The sequence below is a fragment of the Schistocerca cancellata genome, chromosome 1, assembly GCF_023864275.1.
Source record: "Schistocerca cancellata isolate TAMUIC-IGC-003103 chromosome 1, iqSchCanc2.1, whole genome shotgun sequence".
NCBI classification, from domain to species: domain Eukaryota; kingdom Metazoa; phylum Arthropoda; class Insecta; order Orthoptera; family Acrididae; genus Schistocerca; species Schistocerca cancellata.
Window position 1 is genome coordinate 599,287,040 of NC_064626.1, and position 19,473 is coordinate 599,306,512.

A 19,473-nucleotide genomic window follows, 5' to 3' on the forward strand; every position below is an offset into this window, starting at 1 on the left:
GACGTCTGATGATACTCACTCTTTACTTTTTCTTTAGACGATCGAGTCACACTTAGTGTGATGTAACAAGGGCTCCAGCCTTTGCAGAGGTGGTATCGATGCTCAGTGATGTGGCTTAAATTAGATTACAATAATTAAAAGGTCTTGCTCGCTAATACACAAAGTCGAGCGATTTTTGTACCTAGATAGTATCTGTAGACAATCGAGCGATTTTGTATATCGACAGCTGAGAGATATTTCTTGGTTATACACATGCTTTTTCGACAAAATCGCAGAATTTCTGACTCCCGTCGCAACATTTAATAGTGTAGGTACGCTGGTAGCAATTGTCTCCTGTTATTATCTAGGCAGTGTGGGAAAAGGTGAAACGGTTTTTTGTTATGTTTGTTTTTGTTTATTCAATATCAGTGATTGTGAAAAAAAAGTCGAAAGTAAATTATAGCCGAAACGAGGCCCTTCCACAAGCAGATCACGTTTCCACCAACGTTTCCTCTTTCTATTTTTTTCACTACCCGCAAGCCGCAAACCCAACTAGGTCAACCGTAAGTAGCAAATATCGAGACATAAGGCATTCGAGTGTGTACACGATACAAAGTACCTAGACAGTGTATATACATTGTCTAGTAAGATGTCTACAGACAGTCCTTCTGCAATCCACAGACAGTCGCTCGATTTTGTATCCAAGTGTGTACTTGTCTTTACAGTATTAATATTTGTAACTGTGGATGCGCATGCAGACTGCACAGGCTCGGAATGTGTCGGCCGTGGAGTGAGCAGAGGCTGTGCGCAGGCTGGCGTGGGCGGCGGCGGTGTGCGGCAGCGCGCTGCTGGCGGCCCTGGTGGGGGCGGAGGCGTGGCGGGGCTACGCGCGGGCGCCGGCCGCCATGCGGGTGGAGAGCACGCACTGGCCGCTGCGCGCGCTGCCCTTCCCCGCCGTCACCGTCTGCCCCGGCCGGCGCGTCGTCGCCCGCCTCGCGCTGCCGCTGCTCGCCAGGTCAGCCACTCCACACGAATTCCAGTCGTAAAGTATTCACTATTAAATTACGTAATTGCAGAGTGATTCAGGAGGAATATTGCATAATTTGTGAGGTGATTCTACATGTGAAACTAAGCGGAAAAGTCCTACGAACGTGCTTCCGATTTTCGATCTTTACGAACTGGAGCGGATTGAAGACTACACAGATCCGTAAATAATTTTGAAGTTAGGCCTAAGTGTGGATATTACTTACCGAAATTCTACTCTACTGGCCATTAAAATTGCTACAGCACGAAGATGACGTGCTACAGACGCGAAATTTAACCGACAGGAAGAAGATGCTGTGATACGCAAATGATTAGTTTTTCAGAGCATTCGCACAAGGTTGGCGCCGGTGGCGACACCTAAAACGTGCTGACATGAGGAAAGTTTCCAACCGATTTTTCATACACAAACAGCAGTTGAACGGCGTTGTGATGCCTCGTGTAAGGAGGAGAAATGCGTACCATCACGTTTCCGACTGTGATAAAGGTCGGATTGTAGCCTCTCGCGATTGCGGTTTATCGTATCGCGACATTGCTGCTCACGTTGGTCGAGATACAATGACTGTTAGCAGAATATGGAATCGGTGGGTTTAGGAGGGTAATACGGAACGCCGTGCTTGATCGCAACGGCCTGGTATCACTAGCAGTCGAGATGACAGGCATCTTATCCGCATGACTGTAACGGATCGTGCAGACACGTCTCGATTCCTGAGTCAACAGATGGGGACGTTTGCAAGACAACAACCATCTGCACGAACAGTTCGACGACGTTTGCAGCAGCGTGGACTATCAGTTCGGAGACCATGACTACGGTTACCACTGACGCTGCATCACAGACAGGAGCGCCTGCGATGGTGTACTCAACGACGAACCTTGGTGCACTAATGGCAAAACGTAATTTTTTCGGATGAATCCAGGTTCTGTTTACAGCATCATGATGGTCGCATCCGTGTTTGGCGACATCGCGGTGAACGCACATTGGAAGCGTGTATTCGTCATCGCGTATCACCCGGTGTGATGGTATGGGGTGCCATTGGTTACACGTCTCGGTCACTCCTTGTTCGCATTGACGGCACTTTGAACAGTGGACTTTACATTTCAGATGTGTTACGACCCGTGGCTCTACCCTTCATTCGATTCCTGCGAAACCCTACATTTCAGCAAGATAATGCACGACCGCATGTTGCAGGTACTGTACGGGCCTTTCTGGATACAAAAAATGTTCGACTGCTGCCGTGGCCAGCTTATTCTCCAGATCTCTCACCAATTGAAAATGTCTGGTCAATGGTGGCCGAGTAACTGGCTCGTCACAATACGCCAGTCACTACTCTTGATGAACTGTGGTATTGTGTTGGAGCTGTATGGACAGCTATATCTGTACACGCCATCCAAGCTCTGTTTGACTCAATGCCCAGGCGTATCAAGGCCGTTATTAAGGCCAGAGCTGGTTGTTCTGGGTATTGATTTCTCAGGATCTATGCACCCAAATTGCGTGAAAATGTAATCACATGTCAGTTCTAATATAATATATTTGTCCAAAGAATGCCCGTTTATTATCTGCATTCTTTTTGGTGTAGCAACTTTAATGGCCAGTAGTGTAACAAAAGTGTTATCTGCTTACCGAGTCATCTGGATAAAGATGTTGCATGGAATGGATAAAAGCCCTCGGAATCTAACGTATGCCACACTCGCGTTTGTGGAATATCAAGCTGACGCCTAACGATCCGTGTTCTGGCGGTGGGACTCCGTTGTGCCATTGCAGTATGTCTCCCCTTTCCTCAACTGACTGGATGGCCTCAGATTCTTTTGTTACATGTACACTGGGTAGTGTTGCAGATTCACGTAATGTTTGAAAACACTTGGAAATACCCTGGCACGAGGTGTTCATCGATCAGGGTAACGTTTGGTACTCTGTCACTGCCACATGGGCACTGCCATTACAGTACCTGTACACAAACAACATGTCTACGTATTCCGCATGGATGAACATATGCATTATGTCGGTATTCACGGACACAATGGACTTCCTCTTTTATCCAACACTCAAGCACGACATGCACACGGCCTCACTGCTGGAAAACCCCCACACCTCTTGCAGAATAAACCAGTCATCTGTCCCATCCATATTCCGTCCACCACAGCCCCTGCGCGGCATTTTGGTAAGTAATATTCACACTTGTCTTCATAATTATTCATGGGTGTGTGTCGTATTCAGCCTGCTCCAGTTCTGTAACAATCGAAAGCTGGACACATGTTCACGGCACTTTTTCGGTTTAGCTTCACATGTAAAGTTACCTAAAAATTATGTGACATTCCTCCTGAACCACCCAGTACGTCTCGTGGCTTGATACGCTTTGAAATTCTCCCATCACAGTACCATATCACGCGGCTACAAGAGCCAAAATCCCTCACTGAAATGATGTCGTCTAGTAATTCCTTTTCTACGTTTGAAGAGGAACAACGCCGCAACAGTCCCTGCTGAGTTATTAGAAGTGTAAAGCAACAATGCACCACTATTGTGTGGCGCAGTGGGTGGGTGCCTTAGACGCATCCAGCGTGGTCAAACAAGACTGCACCACGAAGAATTACGTGGCAGACCATGTCCTGGAAATAGAGCGAACACAAGCATAACACAATCTAGGTGATGGTGGAACTAGTGAAAATCAGACACAGATCAGTTTCCAGCATCTTCCACGACATTTTGAACGTGACACAGATCTACGCCAGCTGATTTCCGCTACAGGTCACACCCGTTCAAAAAGCCTGTCGAACCGAGGTAGTTACAACTGTGTCGGCCCAATCCAGATGACTTCTTCATCCGCCTAATCACAGTGGATGAGTGCCTTGGAGTATCACACTGACTGATTCTGGATCAGCAATGGAAACAGTGTCCGTCAAAAAAGACGAATAACCAACTGCAGTCTGATAAATACAGTCACGACACTCTCTGGGATGATGATGTTTGGTTTGTGGGGCACTCAACTGTACGGTCATCAGCACCCGTACAAAATCCCAATTTTTACACAATCCAATCTAGCCACTGTCACGAATAGCGATGATGAAATAATCAGGACAACACAAACACCCAGTCCCCGGTCAGAGAAAATCCCCAACCCGGCCGGGAATCGAATACGACACACTGATCCAGCGGCAGTAATGCTGGCTACTAACCGCGAGCTACGGACGACACTCTCTGCTGCAAATGTTGTTACCGTATTATTACGTCTGTGAGGTTTCCACTTAAGCTACAGTTGTAGCGGCTTATTTGATACATTAAGTAATGTGAGTATTAGTTTCCATATTCGTTTCCTACGTTCCACATTCACTGATTGGACTGAAAGTGTAGCGAATAAAACTCTGCTTTGCTGGATAGATACATGACGTCTTTCTGTAAAAGGTTAAGTGTTCTGATGTTTGCAAGCAACTTTTCTTTAGTAAACGTAAGCGACATTACTCAGTGAATGTCTGTACGTTACAAGAGAATCGTAAATAAACTGTCCTGTAATGCACCGTTTTGTATCTCCCACTATTTCTACTAGGAAGCTAAATAATCGCAAATGTGGTGTACTTTTTTAGCGATTGTCGATTTTCACGGCGCTACATACAATGCTTGTTGTAAAAACTGTTACAAATCAGTATAGACGTTAGTATTCGTATTCATCCGATATCGTATTCCGAATTGTCGCTTGCCGTGCGGAGTGGCCGTGCGGTTAGAGAAGCCATGTACGGACTGCGCAACCACTCCCGGTGGAGGTTCGAGTCCTCCTTCGGGCACGGGTGTGTGTTTGCTGCTCTTAGCATAAGTTAGTTTAAATCACTTTAAGTAGTATGTAAAGTCTGCGGACCAATGACGTCAGCAGTTTGGTCCCTTAGGAATTCACACACATTTGAACATTTGAAGTGTCGCTTGCTGGCCACTTGGGGCACTGCAGTCGCTGGAGGCAACAAAAACAAGATGGAGTGTCACGACTGTTATATTAGACTGTGGAACCAACCGTCGTCAAGTTAGATGATGCAGGGTTCCAGAACTAGCGTAGATTATCCCCATAAGGAGAACACTGTCACACAAAAGTATTACCGAAATCGAATGACGTGACTGGAGCCTGCAAAGACAAAGCATCATAGAAAATTGTCCAGCAGGGGTACTTTTGCTTCATTATACCACCCCAGGTCATTCAGTGTGGGACACAAACATGCTCTCAGATTTTCCTTCACCTCTCATATTCTCCTGAGATGAGTAATGGACATAGGCACTTTTTGGCACAGACAATAGGATTCCATTTATATCACTTTCATCAGGGGAAAGGACAAATACAAGCTCAAGTTCACCTCATCCCCCTCTCTTGCCTCCCCCTCCCTTCCCCCTCCCTCTTAGTCATACCCCTCCCCTCACCCATTCCCTCATTCCACTTCTCCTTCTCCCCCTACAAATTTAAGATGATGGATCTAGCACATCTGTCCTAAGTTAAAATGATAGTCTAAAGATCGGTGATGGTGGTTCTAGCTCATGCATTTTACTATTTATTAATGCGCAATTACTCTGGAGCTGGCAGCGTCATGAGTGCTGGAGCAGACAGCATCGACCCACAAAGTGCATGTCCAAGGATATATAGCCATTGATTGGTTTGCATGGGGAAACAGTGAGTGGGGCCCAGGACAACTTTTTTCAGATCTACAGACTGGTTTGAACAAGTGCCTCACAAGTTTCTACATCTTCAGCATCACCATTCCTCACACCAGGTTGCAGGAAGCATATCTATTCTACATATGTGTTTTTGTGTGTGTGTGTGTGTGTGTGTGTGTGTGTGTGTGTGTGTGTGGTGTGTGTGTGGTGTGTGTGGTGGAAGTGTAGTATGAGCTTTCATGTAAACGTCTAACCACGCATTTCCAGTTTATTTAAATCAATGAGTTATTGTAACAGGGCTTGGGATTCAGGGCATGCTTTGTAAATAAAAAAGGATGCATGGTAATCAATTATTTTGTTCACTCATTAAATGCTTTATACATAGTCTGTTTTAGACAGTCTATCAAGGCTAGCAGCAGGAAAAAAACTTAATGTATGTAACGTGTACATGCATTACAAAACTTTCAGTAGAATATCTATCATCGCAGGGCATGAACTCTCTTTATCTAGATGTTTTGTTTTGCATGCAAAATTAATACTGTTAATACCATGTGTACAATACATCTTTCTCCTGTACAAAAAAAGCAAAAGTTTAATGTCCCATCAACAGTGCAGTCGTAGAGGCAGAGCACAAGCTCAGATTATGAAAGGATGGAGCGATTTAGGAAAACCATAGAAAACCGTAAGCTCGGTGGCCCAATGGAGAATTAACTTGTATGTGCAATCTATATAGCATCTCACTATATATATCATTTTCTTTTAAGCTGATTAACAGATGATACTGAAGTTCATTTACAACCTTTAAGCTGAAATCTGTATTCTCCAAATAAGAACACACACACACATACACACACACACACTTAACAGTATGATATACTGGTCAAATTATTCCTCACACAAATATATATACCTGTACACCTACTATCTCTCTCCCTTTCTCTCTCTCTCTATGTCTTTCTCTCATCCCAATGGATAGTGGAAGTGGAGTCGTATTTCAATTCTACTACAGCACATGACCCATTTATCATGACAAAACAGATCGATTTTCATTTGGCCTGTAGCATGAACCATATGTCCCTTGGACATGAACTGATGTACCACATGTGGAGCCTCGTCTGGACCACCATAACAGAATGTCAGGTAATCATCAACCATAAGAGGCACATGATTCTATCCAGTCTGTGTATATTTTAGATTATAGCCCAACAAACTCCAAAGTCCTTGATTTGTCACCCAATCACGTCTTTCATCAAACCAAAAACCCTTTGCGCACTGGCTTTATACTATATGGATTATTGGTTTTATATCCAGATATTTCGAACGTGTTGGGATGGCACTTTGTCACCTCATATGGATTACAGTCCTTCACCCAGTAAATAAATCTGTCGATATACATAAGACAAACTTTGGGTCTTCAAACTGTTTTCACAATGTTATAATGAAAACAGTACATGTGGAGGCTGATAGGTCCCATATACACATTACAACATAAACGGGTTACGGGAACTGTACTGCAGTCTTCGCCGTCTCAAGAGCCACAAACTCTAAATGTAAGATGGCAGTCCACTTAAAATCAGGCTTGGCGATAAATTGTCTACCCACACTCCACAACCATCCTCATCCCAATAACTGATTAATTTAATGTCATGGAGTATTCGAATATTTTCAATTGTCTTGCTAAAAATTGTCTCCTTCAACGATTTATAAAAATTCTTTCTCAATTCCGCTCACCACAGATGATTTTTTATGGGTTTTTAAAACTATGTACTCCTTCAGCCACCGTTTATAGTAGAACTAGGTAATGAAGGTGATTAAACAGTTCTATACTCAAATTGAGGCATTTCTGGAGGTTTCTATAACGTGTATTATATATTCTTTTGCCCTACAGCTTGGGAAGGAACCATATTATGGAACTTGGTGCTCTGAATGCAGTGGCAAATTGTTGTGATTGACATGCAAGCTACTGGAATACGCTTAGTCTACCTGCACGACTTATCCTTCATCAGAATCATCTGCCACAGCTAAAAGTTTATTCGATGAATTTCAACATGAATCAGCTACCAGGATCCTCCAGTAGATAGAAAATGTTGCATGGCGAACCCATATAAATTGTTAAGAATGTAACTTGAATTGATAGTTCTGTTGGGCATTTCACCCTTTCATGGGTGGTTTGCCATGGTATGTCCATGAATTAAGCAGCAAAATACTCCACGACTCCCGTACTCAAAGAATAATAAGATAGTACCATCAGATAAAAGCTCGAGTTCCACAAATGTTTTTATACATTGTGTCCACAATAACCCATGCGTGGTTTAGTAATAGAGAGGATCCAGATTGTATGTTGCCACGTATCCGCACTAGAATTGTTCGAATACATCTGAGTCCATGCAAAACCTTGGTATTAAATTTCCGCCAAACTTGCATCACACGCTCCTATTGCGGTGGAGTAATACAAGACTTTTTAAAAAAATAGTTTGTCATCCAGCTTATAGTAATTTTACGTTATCAACAGCACATACATAAAGTTAACACTATCATTCTTGAAAATTTCTCAGCGAATCTCGATGATGAAGTCTCCTCGGGTTATCAGCCGAGTCAAGGTGTCGTTCTGCGGCAACATTTCAACAAGTGTCCTACTTGTTATCTTCAGGCCTGAAGATGACGAGTGGGAAACTTGTTGAAACTTTGCTGTAGAACGATGTCTTGACTCGACAGATAAACCTAGAAAACTTCATCATTATCATTCTTCTTCTTCTTCTTCTTCTTCTTCTTCAGGAGGTGGAGTGAAAGACATCCATACTCCACAGAGTATTGTATTGCACCATGTTTGTAAATAGTGCATACACATGAAGTTTCCTCACAATCAATCACATATACATTTGTAACCATATAGTCGAAAGTCCTGGGCGTTGTTTTCTTATCTGTATAGGTCATCAACCGATTGTTACAATGTATTCCACGATAATTACATGTTTACCACAGTGCTGTTTTCCGCATCATGCTGCATTTCACATCTCTGAAAGGTTTCTGTGATGCAATTTTTGTGGAGGCTATTGTAATAATACGTCCACTATATGTGTATGCAATGAATGCTATATCTTTGAATACGAACTGTCTACATTCATCATAGAAACCATGAACATTAGCGAAAATATGTGTACTTTGAAACTAATGGAAAGGTTTAGAAGTGCTGATACAGTTATGCATTTATGTGGGCTTTATACATTTTCTTTGGGTGATTATAATTTACCACACACTAGCATGTGTAGTATAAATGCATTAGCTGTTCTATATGATGTAAAATTTTCTGAAGCTTCGAATTCTACACAAACATTGATGGGTGCCAATTTTACAGATTCATTCTGTTTGGAGTTGTCTATTATTGTAATGGGCGCTAACTTTTGATATTTATACGGACTGAATATGCATCAGATTTTTCTTTCAGTCCCTGACAGTAAGATGGAGGAAAGCTTGAGTATGTACCAAATAGGAAGCTCTAAGCGATATTACTCCAACCATTATGCAAATTTTCATGTGGGTAGAACAGTTTACAACTTTCGAATTCAGTCAAATCACTTACTGTATTTGTCTTCCTGTCACTCGACAGTGTGAGTGTGATGATTCAAGGTATTTACAGTTGAATTACTCTTTTAATAGGCCATGTTTGTGTGGAGGCATTCAGTATTATGTGGTATTTAAATAGCGCATCAAATATCAGTAAATATTTTAAGCATTTCTCATTGATTACTCAAACATGAGGCATCTTCTATACAAGTTTATCAATCACAAATTTGCTCTCTTCGATCACACCTGTTCTTTGATGTAAGCATTGCTATCTGTAGCACTTCGTACTAGAATGAGTATTTGTTTTACATAGTTGAGAATACATTTCATTCTTCAAAAATCTCATCATCAGCATGATATAAACACACTGTATTCATTTGTTAATGTTGTATCTTCTTTTTTGTGAACCATCCTGCATTTTCTACGCCATTCAGGTCCTGTTTCAATGTGGAAACATATAGTTTAAGAGTTGATGCGGTCTGTAAATTTCTTGTATTACCACCTTCAGAATTATTCAGTTCGTATCTTATTTTCTGAAACAGGAATGTGACGGCATTACGTGTAAGATGGGATATTGTTGCAGGGGCTCCATCCATTTTATTAAATTTTCCTTCGCAATATAGAAAACTGATGCTTGGAATTGTTAAACCAACCTGGTGCTGACTGAGAATACTAGTCTGATAGTTGTTATTCAACATAGCTGAAACGAAGTCTTCTGTGACAAGTATTCTCGTCATATGAGCAATTCATTACGGTTCAATAGGACCAATCTATTGAGTGGTTTAAAGCCTAGTAATTTTAGGGGGTTGTAACTCTCCCGTTTTAGCATATTGTTTCCATGGTGAATTGGTACACTGATGAGTGTGTGTATCGGTTTCATACCTTTCCCACATACTGCTTCTGTTGTAAATGTCTTATGAGTTCTTCACCATGGAAGTTAATAATATGTCCTTGTTTTTTAATATTCAACTCGAGATTGTCTAATGTCTCGATAGCCACTGGAAAGTATATGGCATTGGCTGGTATCTCAACGATTTTGTATCCTTGACTAACTGTACATTGTGTGAATCAATATATCGTTTGTTACAATGTTGAACTTAATGTCAGTTGTGTTATTCAACAGTATCTCCACCATTTAAGCAAACTCGTAAAATCTGTCAAGATTCGGTTGCAAACGTTGTGCCTATGAGAAACATAGGGGTCGTAAAGAACTTTTCTGTACAAAAGCTATTGTCTCCTTTGTTATTGATATTTGCACATACCGCAAACCCCTAAGCAAACTGTTTTAAAAATGTATTTCAGTCACTAGCATCATGTGCACCACTGGGTATCCACACAAATTTAACATCTTCTAGACTTAGTTTTCAGTTTGACTGTGTTATATTAGGAATGCTGTCATACATGTCCAAACCTTTTGTTTAATATATGCCACCGAGCATTCTTGGTCCTCCCACAACATCTAAATGTACATTTTCACATTCTTTCGACTTTCACGTAGTCTTAGGCAACTTTTTTTTTCTTGCATAAACACTACTTGAAATGTTGAAATGTGAAACTTATTGATGAATTTTAGCTGATCGATATTTGTAAGTGGTCTGTTGGGTATTACAGATAGCTCTTTTTGCACAATCCCAGTCCATGCCAGTATCATTTTAAGCATTGACCTTTTCCAATAGCCATAGATACCACTAAACTGTTGCGCCATTTTGCCTCACCAGGCTGTTGCTGAGCGCTTTTTGCATTTTTCACTGTGATGGTTGGTGCTCCTCCAACCAATGACACAATAGCTGAAAGTCATGATAGTGCAGGACTTACTGAATGTAAGAATTCCACTTGATGATGTCTGAAGTATTGGTGTTTTGGGTTCAAATGGTTCAAATGCCTCTGAGCGCTATGGACTTAACGTCTGAGGTCATCAGTCCCCTAGAACTTAGAACTAGTTAAACCTAAATAACCTAAGGACGTCACACACATCCATGCCCGAGGCAGCATTCGAACCTGCGACCGTAGCAGTCGCGCGGTTCCAGGCCGAAGCGCCTAGAACAGCTCGGGCACCGCAGCCGGCTATTGGCGTTTTAATCAGTCTCATTTTTAATATTCTTTTCTTCTTCATGGAACATTTAGATATTTGACTGAACGCATTTTTAAACCCTCTTGGTTTTTTTTAATGGTCAATGTGTGATGTTCATCACTTGCCAAAAATTTATCCTGGAACCCAATTTAAGTTGGGCATGCAGTGTTTTATTAAAAGTAAATGAAGAAGTATATTATCCTATACCTTTGTCTGTTTTTACATATATCTGATTAGCTTTGCCAGTTAAAATTCGATCTACAGGAAGACATTTTGTTTGATCTTTATTTGTGGCATATGTGGTATCATGTTCTCTGCAAGCTTCATCCACTAGATTAATTTCTTTATCACCATCTTCCAGTCATTCTTCCATCTTTGTTCCCAACCTGCAGTATGTAAGAATATATAGCTCTACAAATAAATTATTGAGAATACTGCAACTATCATGTACTATGACTTCTGCTATAAGTGCTATACTATGTCTGGATTGAGGTGTGAGGTTACAGCTCGGCTTTTCACATACATCTGCGGATGTCAGAATGAATTGCATTGGTGGCCCGAGAATAGTTAGGTCACTCCCCATTGAATCACATGCATGTAATGAAAAAGAGAATACTAATAGAACAACGTGGCCCTAATAAAAAAGATAATAAACAGTATGTTCATCTAACTTTGAAATAAAACAGTGGACCACATATTCCTTGTTTATTAAAAAGTTTCTTTCTAGCATACATGAATAACAAATTATTACAGGGTCTGTTTCATCACAAGAGATCCAGAGAACAAGAACATTACCAATAGTTAACATTGGCTACTCTAACAATTGAAAATCTCAGCAAAGATTGGATGATTTAGTGGTATGGGACAGGATTGTAATCTACACATGAATTATGGGAGAATAGAGACTGTGCTGGTCGCATAAAAATTGCCTTAATGCGGCAGAAAATAGAAAAACTACACATGTAACTAACATTTCCCGTTGAATTCTAATGAGCCTTTAATCACTTGTGAAAAGTACTGAAGTCCTCAATGTGGCTAATCCTAACACCATACCTGAAAAACGCACATTAATTCTCTCATCTTGTTCACCCAAGTTGCGATTTCTCCCCAAAATCAACACTCACTGTCAGGTGCATGGAGCGTAGTGGGCACCATGATGTTCTGTAGATTGTGACATACCAGCTATCCATCCGATTTCCAAAGTCTCTAAGGCAGATCTTCTCTTCCATATTCCGAGCCTAAGTCTCCCATACCATATCCCCAGCTGAAGAGCGTTCTTTTCTCAGTTTTGAACAGAAGTCAAAAGTTCTTTACCGAGACTGTCTTCGTTCTCCAATCTGCAAGACTGCGCAATTCTCGGTTGCCAATGAAAACGGCTCTGCAAAGTGATGGTAAGTGATATTTTTGTCAACATGACAACAATTTCTCTTCCACGAGAAAGTTTTACAACACTGACCAGTTGTTGCACACCTGGCCATGTGGTTCTGTCTTACTCATCCAGTCTTCAGCGAGTTTTATATTTTAGCCAGTGGAATCACCTCTACATCGCACTTCACAGAATTTAGTGCCCCGATTTCTTTTTCTATGCTATTTGTTTAATTTAACAAATGAGGAGCTCTCTTACAACTTTTTAAACCAGATGTTAGTCACTTCGTGTGAAGCAGCGACAGAAAGTCGGTCCATTGGTTTACAAATAAAAAAGGATTCCTTTTCACAAAGCAGCCTGGCAACTCCTCAGAGAATGCTGAGATGTTTATCTCTCACTGATTGCCCCGCACCTAGACTTTCCGAAAGGTGCGTTTTCAGCACAAAACAATTTTTTTCCCTGATACCCCTGCCTGTAAAACCTGAAACCTTCCGCGAGCGCAGGTCTTCGCACTGCCAAGCTATTTCTGTAATGTAGCTCTGGACCCACATCGCACAGAGTGTATAGTATTATGGGAAAACCGCAGGGACTGGATGGCGCCTACACTGACAAAGGCAGAGTCGGTATCCAGAACCTGCCCTTAGCAGTTGCCTTTGCCTTGTGGTTTGCTCTGGAAAGGCAGGCTGCAACAGCAATGGAGCTACGTCCGAACATCAGGTCACTGGTCCGGCCTACTGCATCCAGCCTGATCCAGCAAACATCCATCTGAACTATAGAGAAATTACATACATGGTCGCCACCAGGAAAAAGGACGAATTAATATAGAAGAAGGTGACTTAATCCTGGCAGTCATCGACGTTAATAATTACAATCCTTAACTGTTTTCTAGAGTGATGGGAATAAAGTTCAGATAGTAATGATTTTAAATCAAATTATGAATGGCACGCGAGAAATGCCTGTCCGGCAATGGACTGCCATATGGCAGAGGGATTGTGAGCCTTGTTATGTACCACATCTTTGACATCTAACCAACTGATAAATGATGAAGAGGTACCAAGCTGTAGAACCAACACCTTGTTCCCATAATGTATTATGACATGCTCTTCAAGAAACACATCCAACTGAATATTTCTCTGTAATTATTCATTGCAGAAACTATCTGCTGTTTCGTTGTCTTTGCTATCCTTTAGAATCTATGTTCCAAGATTTGTCTGCTGCACCTTGAATACTGTGAAGTATTGAAATGGCTAATGAGTTAGGTGCTTGTGGAGTGGTAGGGCTAGATCATCAAATAAACAATACAATAACAATTTCGTTAAAATAAACCAGCACTGTGCTCATTAAGTAACAAGACATAAATAGTTTTCCAGAAGTTTACAGTGCAATTATAGAAGCCAGCGGGTGTCAAGTTAGATTCCTTTTATAATCAATCAGGTGTGGGTAGGGTTCAAACCCGGCACCTGTTCACAGTACTGGACGCGCAGTTCTACAGATAGCTGGCCAAATAGCGCAGTCAATGGTACTTTCAAAACATGTAAATAGAATGTCCAACGCACAGTAACCAGCTCTCAAAAGTGGATGGCTCTTCAAAGTTTCTCATGGTTACACATTACATTCCCTAATGCCCAGAAATACATTTTCATAAATAAAAGGAATTATCCGAACACGACGGCACTCGGTAGATGTGATTTATATGTAGAGATAAACGATTTCAAATTACTATTTATTCGAGAGAACAACTTCACAAATCAAAAACCCGTTGGTCCACCTCCTGCCCATATTGAAGCAGTTATTCGGCTTGGCGTTTATTGACAGATGTATTGTACATGCGCCTGGGGGATGATGTACCGTATTCTGTCCGGTTGGCGTGTTAGATCGTCAAAATCTCGAGCTGGTTGCATGGTCTTGCACATAGTGTTCCAACATTCTCAATTGGAGAGAAATGTGGCGACGTTGCTGACCAAGGTAAGGTTGGCAAGTTCGAAGACAAGCAGTAGAAACTCTCGCCATGTGCGGATGGGCACTATCTTGCTGAAATGTAAGTGTAGACGGTGATAGTAAGTTCCTATAGGACCGAACTGCTGATGTCATCGGTCCCTAGGCTTACACACTACTTAATCTAACTTAAACTAACTTAGACTAAGACAACACACACACCCATGCCCGAGGGAGGACTCAAAACTCCGACGGAGGGAGCGGCGCGAACCGTGGCAAGGCGCCCTAGAACGGTCAGCTATCCCGCACGACGTAAGTCCAGGATGGCATGCCATGAAGGACAACAAAACGGGGCGTAGATTATCTCCGACGTACTGCTGTGCTGTAAGGGTGTCACGTATGACAACCCAAGAGCCCTACCATAATGTGAAATGGCATCCCAGACCATCAATCCTGGTTGTCGTGCCGTATGGTGGGATACGGTCACACTGGTATCCCATCACTGTCTGGGACGTCTCCATACACGTCTTTGCTGGTCATTGGGGCTCATTTCTAAGCGAGAGTCACAACTGAAGACAATTATGCTCCAGTCAATGAGATTCCAAGCCGAACGTGCCCGACACGACTACAAAAGGTCTAGTTGGTGTACAAAGATCAATGGTAGTCGGCTCAGAGGCCATCGTGAGCTCAGTCCTCTTTCCGTGAGCTCTCTATTATTTGGTCACTGAAGCATAACTTGCACATCGGCTCAATGATAATAATGAATCCGGATCTCTGAGTGCCTCTCTGATAAATGCTTGGTCCTCATGTTCTATTGGGGCTCTAGGTCAATCACTTCCTTCTTGATGCTGAGTTTGGCCATGTTTCACCTATTCATGCAAACATCGTCGAATAGTGGCATCGCACTTTCTCAAATGTCGAGCAATTCTACGATTATTCCAACTGACTTTTTTGACCCCAGCTACATGTCCTCTCTGAAATGCATGCCTGTTCACATACCTCTCTGAGAGGCATAGTTACTGTCCAACTATGTACAGGGAATGAAATTTACAAATACTTTACACCTTGGTTTCGACATGTTATTTGTGTACAATCCTTACGAGCTATGCAGTGAAATTGTGCTGCAGCGTCACACATTCATCCATTAGCTGCCAAGGTTTAGAGTTTTGCATTTTCCGTCGATATCTGTATGAATATCAATTTGTGAGTAATTTGAATAAATCCTTCATGATGCGTCGTTTAATTTGTCCTTACGTGTGTATTTAAAATAATCTTTCACAATATTAATAAATAATTTAAACCTCACTAACAACAATAAGTTAAAACAACATTGCTTGTATCTACGTTGATACCCTGCAAATCACATTTAAGTGCCTGGCAGAAGGTTAATCGAACAACCTTCACAATAATTCTCTATTGTTCCACTCCCGAACAGCGATCGGAAGAAACGATCTTCCAGTGAGAACTCTAATTTCTGCGCATTTGCCTTTCCCATCTTTGTTTTTACAGGTAAGATCCAAGAAAATTTGAAATATATATCAAAGTCCATTAAAATAGTTTTGAAATCTTTATTATTTCATGAGTACTGCTTCACATATAAAACCTGGCATAAGTCGTACAAGCTTTGTAGCACGACCTATCTTTGCAGGCGTGTTTTGTACGCTGTTGTGGATTTTTCAAGTTAACACCTCCACAACTGTTCGACAATGCATCTTTCACGGAGCTCTGAAATGAATGATATGATTTCGTTCACATATCCAGTATTTCCTGTGTGGGTTATGCTGTAAGCAGTCTGAATCATTCCGCTAATTCATTGTAGTGTTATCCAAGTGGTAGTGGGCGTAAGGCGAATTTGCTGTCATTCACAAGTAATTTGTAAGTATAGTCGCCGGATTACGACACCGACATTTTAAAAAATTTAACTATACACTTTTGTCTGCGGCATTTTAAACAAATTCTAAGAGAATTTCATCTACATATCATTTGTTTTATGTGATCAAATAATTTTAAGTTAACAGCGCCGTAAGCCACTGTCCCACCTTCAGGAGAAGATATTCGACGGACGTCAGCCCTCTTATACCAAATGTGAGCACGGTTTGTATGTTTATTTCCACGGTTGTCATACCAATTACTCAAAATATTGATCTTGAGCATTGCTACACGCTATTAGGTGATTCTGGAGAAACAATACTGTACGTTGAATTTCGCCTGGAGTTAACAAGAGGACCGGCCCGTGTTGCAAGGCATTTTATGACTTCGTGAGTCGTTGGTGTTTCCCAACAGACGTCTTGTTTTAATTTTCGCCGCAGATAAAAGTATACAACTCTTAATTTTCGTGAGTCTGCAGGCCATTTTGCTTTTCCAGAATGACCGTCCCAGTGCTCTCCAAATGTTGCCTAAAGACGGTCTGTCATTACATGTGCAGAATGAGAGATGCATTCGTCATGTTAGTACGACACTGATTTCCTTATGTCCAGTGGTATGTCTTCCAATAACTGCGGTAGCAGCATATCTCATCAACTCGAGATAAGTTAGCGTATTTAGTTTCCTGTCAATAAAACATGAATCCATTATGTGGTTTTTGAAAAATAAGCACCAAACCTTGATAGAGCAAGAGCGTTGTTATCATCCACTTCCTTGAATCAGCATCGATTTTTAGCTGACGATTAGTGCTCATTGCGAAGATTGGCTTACTCAGTATTTGTAAACGATATTTCTTCTTTAAATAATATTTTGTTTAGATGCGCCTTATCACTTTGCACTTTCACTATGAAAGTATAGATGCAGCTAAATATAAGAGGATGAAATGCGATGGAGTGCCAAGATGCCTCTTTCATCAGGTGCTATTTTTTTTTCCTTTTTGTATTTTATTCTAGTCACTTCCACTTTCTAGAACTTTTTTCATAACGTTTGCAAGGGCAGATCGTGAGTGCCTGACACTGGATACTCTTCAGCAAACAACTGCATCGCTGCTCTGATAGTTTGGCGACATTCTACATAATCAGCATTCACTTTTTCGACAGTTGCATACACTGTGAATGTCTCAATAGCTTTCCGAGCAAGTTATCTCAGTCGTACAACAGCAGAACACAGACTGATGACATCCAAGCGTACAGGTAAACACAAGAACCATACCTGAGTTACGTGTTTGCTTACATTTGGTATAGTAGGGCACACATTCATAGAACCTCTTCTTTTGATTGTGGGGCAGTGTTTTGCAGCGCTGTTATCTTCATATTACTTGATAAAGTCTCATACATGGTATGTCACTCTTTAGAATGCATAGAAAAAAGTATACAGTTCCAATAGAAAACAAGCAAAGTTGGTGCCGTAACTCGGCGATTATAAGCGATGAAAATTGCTTACGAGCATTAGTATATTTGCCATACTGTCCATTGTCCACTGTCCACTGAAAACCGCACCTCGATATATTTCTTCATCTGGATGTATATGGGCTGGCCTGTCTTAGCTACCTCACCCTGTATATGACAAAGACGATCGTTCATTTTTTTTATACTGAATGTCAAAAATAGAACTACTATCATGCACGTTTAATGCTGATTTAATAATAAAATGACGGGAAAAATATCGCGGCAGCAAAAACTAATTAATGTAGAGTAATGAAATTTCGAGAATACATTTATCTGTGTTACATATTTAAGTGATAAACGTCCCAAGATCACAGGTTAATGTAGCCGCGATATACTCCATTGCAAATGTGAAATTCTGGTACATTAATAACCGATAACCACCAGAACGTTGAATAAAAGCATGCAAAATCGCATGCGTTGTGTTGTACAGCTGCCAGATGTCAGCTTGTGGGATGGAGTTACATGCCTCTAGCACTTCGTCGGTCAATATAGAGGCGGTTAATGCTGTTTTTGGACAACGCTGGAACTGTCGTCCAATGATGTCCCATATGTGCTCGATTGGAGCAGGCCTGATGACCAAGCAGCCCAAAACAACGTGTCGACACTCTGTATAGCAGGTTGGTTTGCAACAACGGTATGTGGGCAAGCGTTATCCTGTTGGAAAACACTCCCTGGAATGCTCTTCATGAATGGCAGCGCAACAGGTCGAATCATCAAACTGTAGTACAAATTAGCAGTCAGGGTGCGTGGGATAACCAGCAGAAAGCTCCTGCGATCATATGAAATTGCACCCCAGATCATAACTCCAGCTGTAGGTCATTTGTGCGCAGCAGGCAGAGAGGCTGGTCACAAGCCCTCAACCAGTTTCCTTCTCACCAACACACGGCTCTCACTGGCACCGAGGCAGAACCAGCTCTCATCAGAAAACACAACAGACTTCCACCCTGCTCTCCAATGAGCACTTTCTTGACATCTCTCAAGTCACAAATGACAGTGGTTTAGGACCAGTCGAATGCACGCTACAGGGCGTCGGGCTCAAAGCTGTCTTTGAAGTAATCGATTTGTAAGAATTGGTTGCTTCACTGTAATGCCAACTGCTGCTCAGGTTGCTGCTGTAGATGCAGAACGATGTGTCTTGCCTTAGCCGAACACGGTGCTCTTCTCTCTCGGTAGTCCCACGTGGTCGACCGGAGCCCGGCCGTCTTGCGATTGCACGTTCTCGCGACCACTGCTGTGCACGACCACATACATTGACTACATTCCTGCCAAGTGTTTCTGCAAATTATCGCAGAAGGAACATCAAGCTTCTCGTAGTTCTATTACACGACCTTCTTCAAACTCAGTGAGGCTTTGATAATGGGGTTTTGTCGCCTTAAAGGTATTATTGACTAACATTTACCATGCCCAATCTCAAAGATGACTAACTTTCACAGCCGTTACAGTGTGTACTTAAAGCAATCCCGATTTGCATCTTCATAGAGATGCTACCAGCGTCACTCTTATGCGACTGGCGCCAAATCTG

At 41.7% G+C, this 19,473-nt stretch overlaps 1 protein-coding gene across 1 annotated transcript in view; it reads left to right on the top strand.

Moving 5' to 3' along the window:
- Positions 1–884: 884 nt before the first annotated feature.
- Positions 885–19,473, top strand: part of LOC126089446 (pickpocket protein 19-like) — a 151,576-nt gene continuing 132,987 nt past the window's right edge. The window contains exon 1 of the mRNA XM_049906913.1: positions 885–994. Coding sequence (XP_049762870.1) covers positions 885–994 — 110 coding nt within the window. The remainder of the gene's footprint in view (positions 995–19,473) is intronic.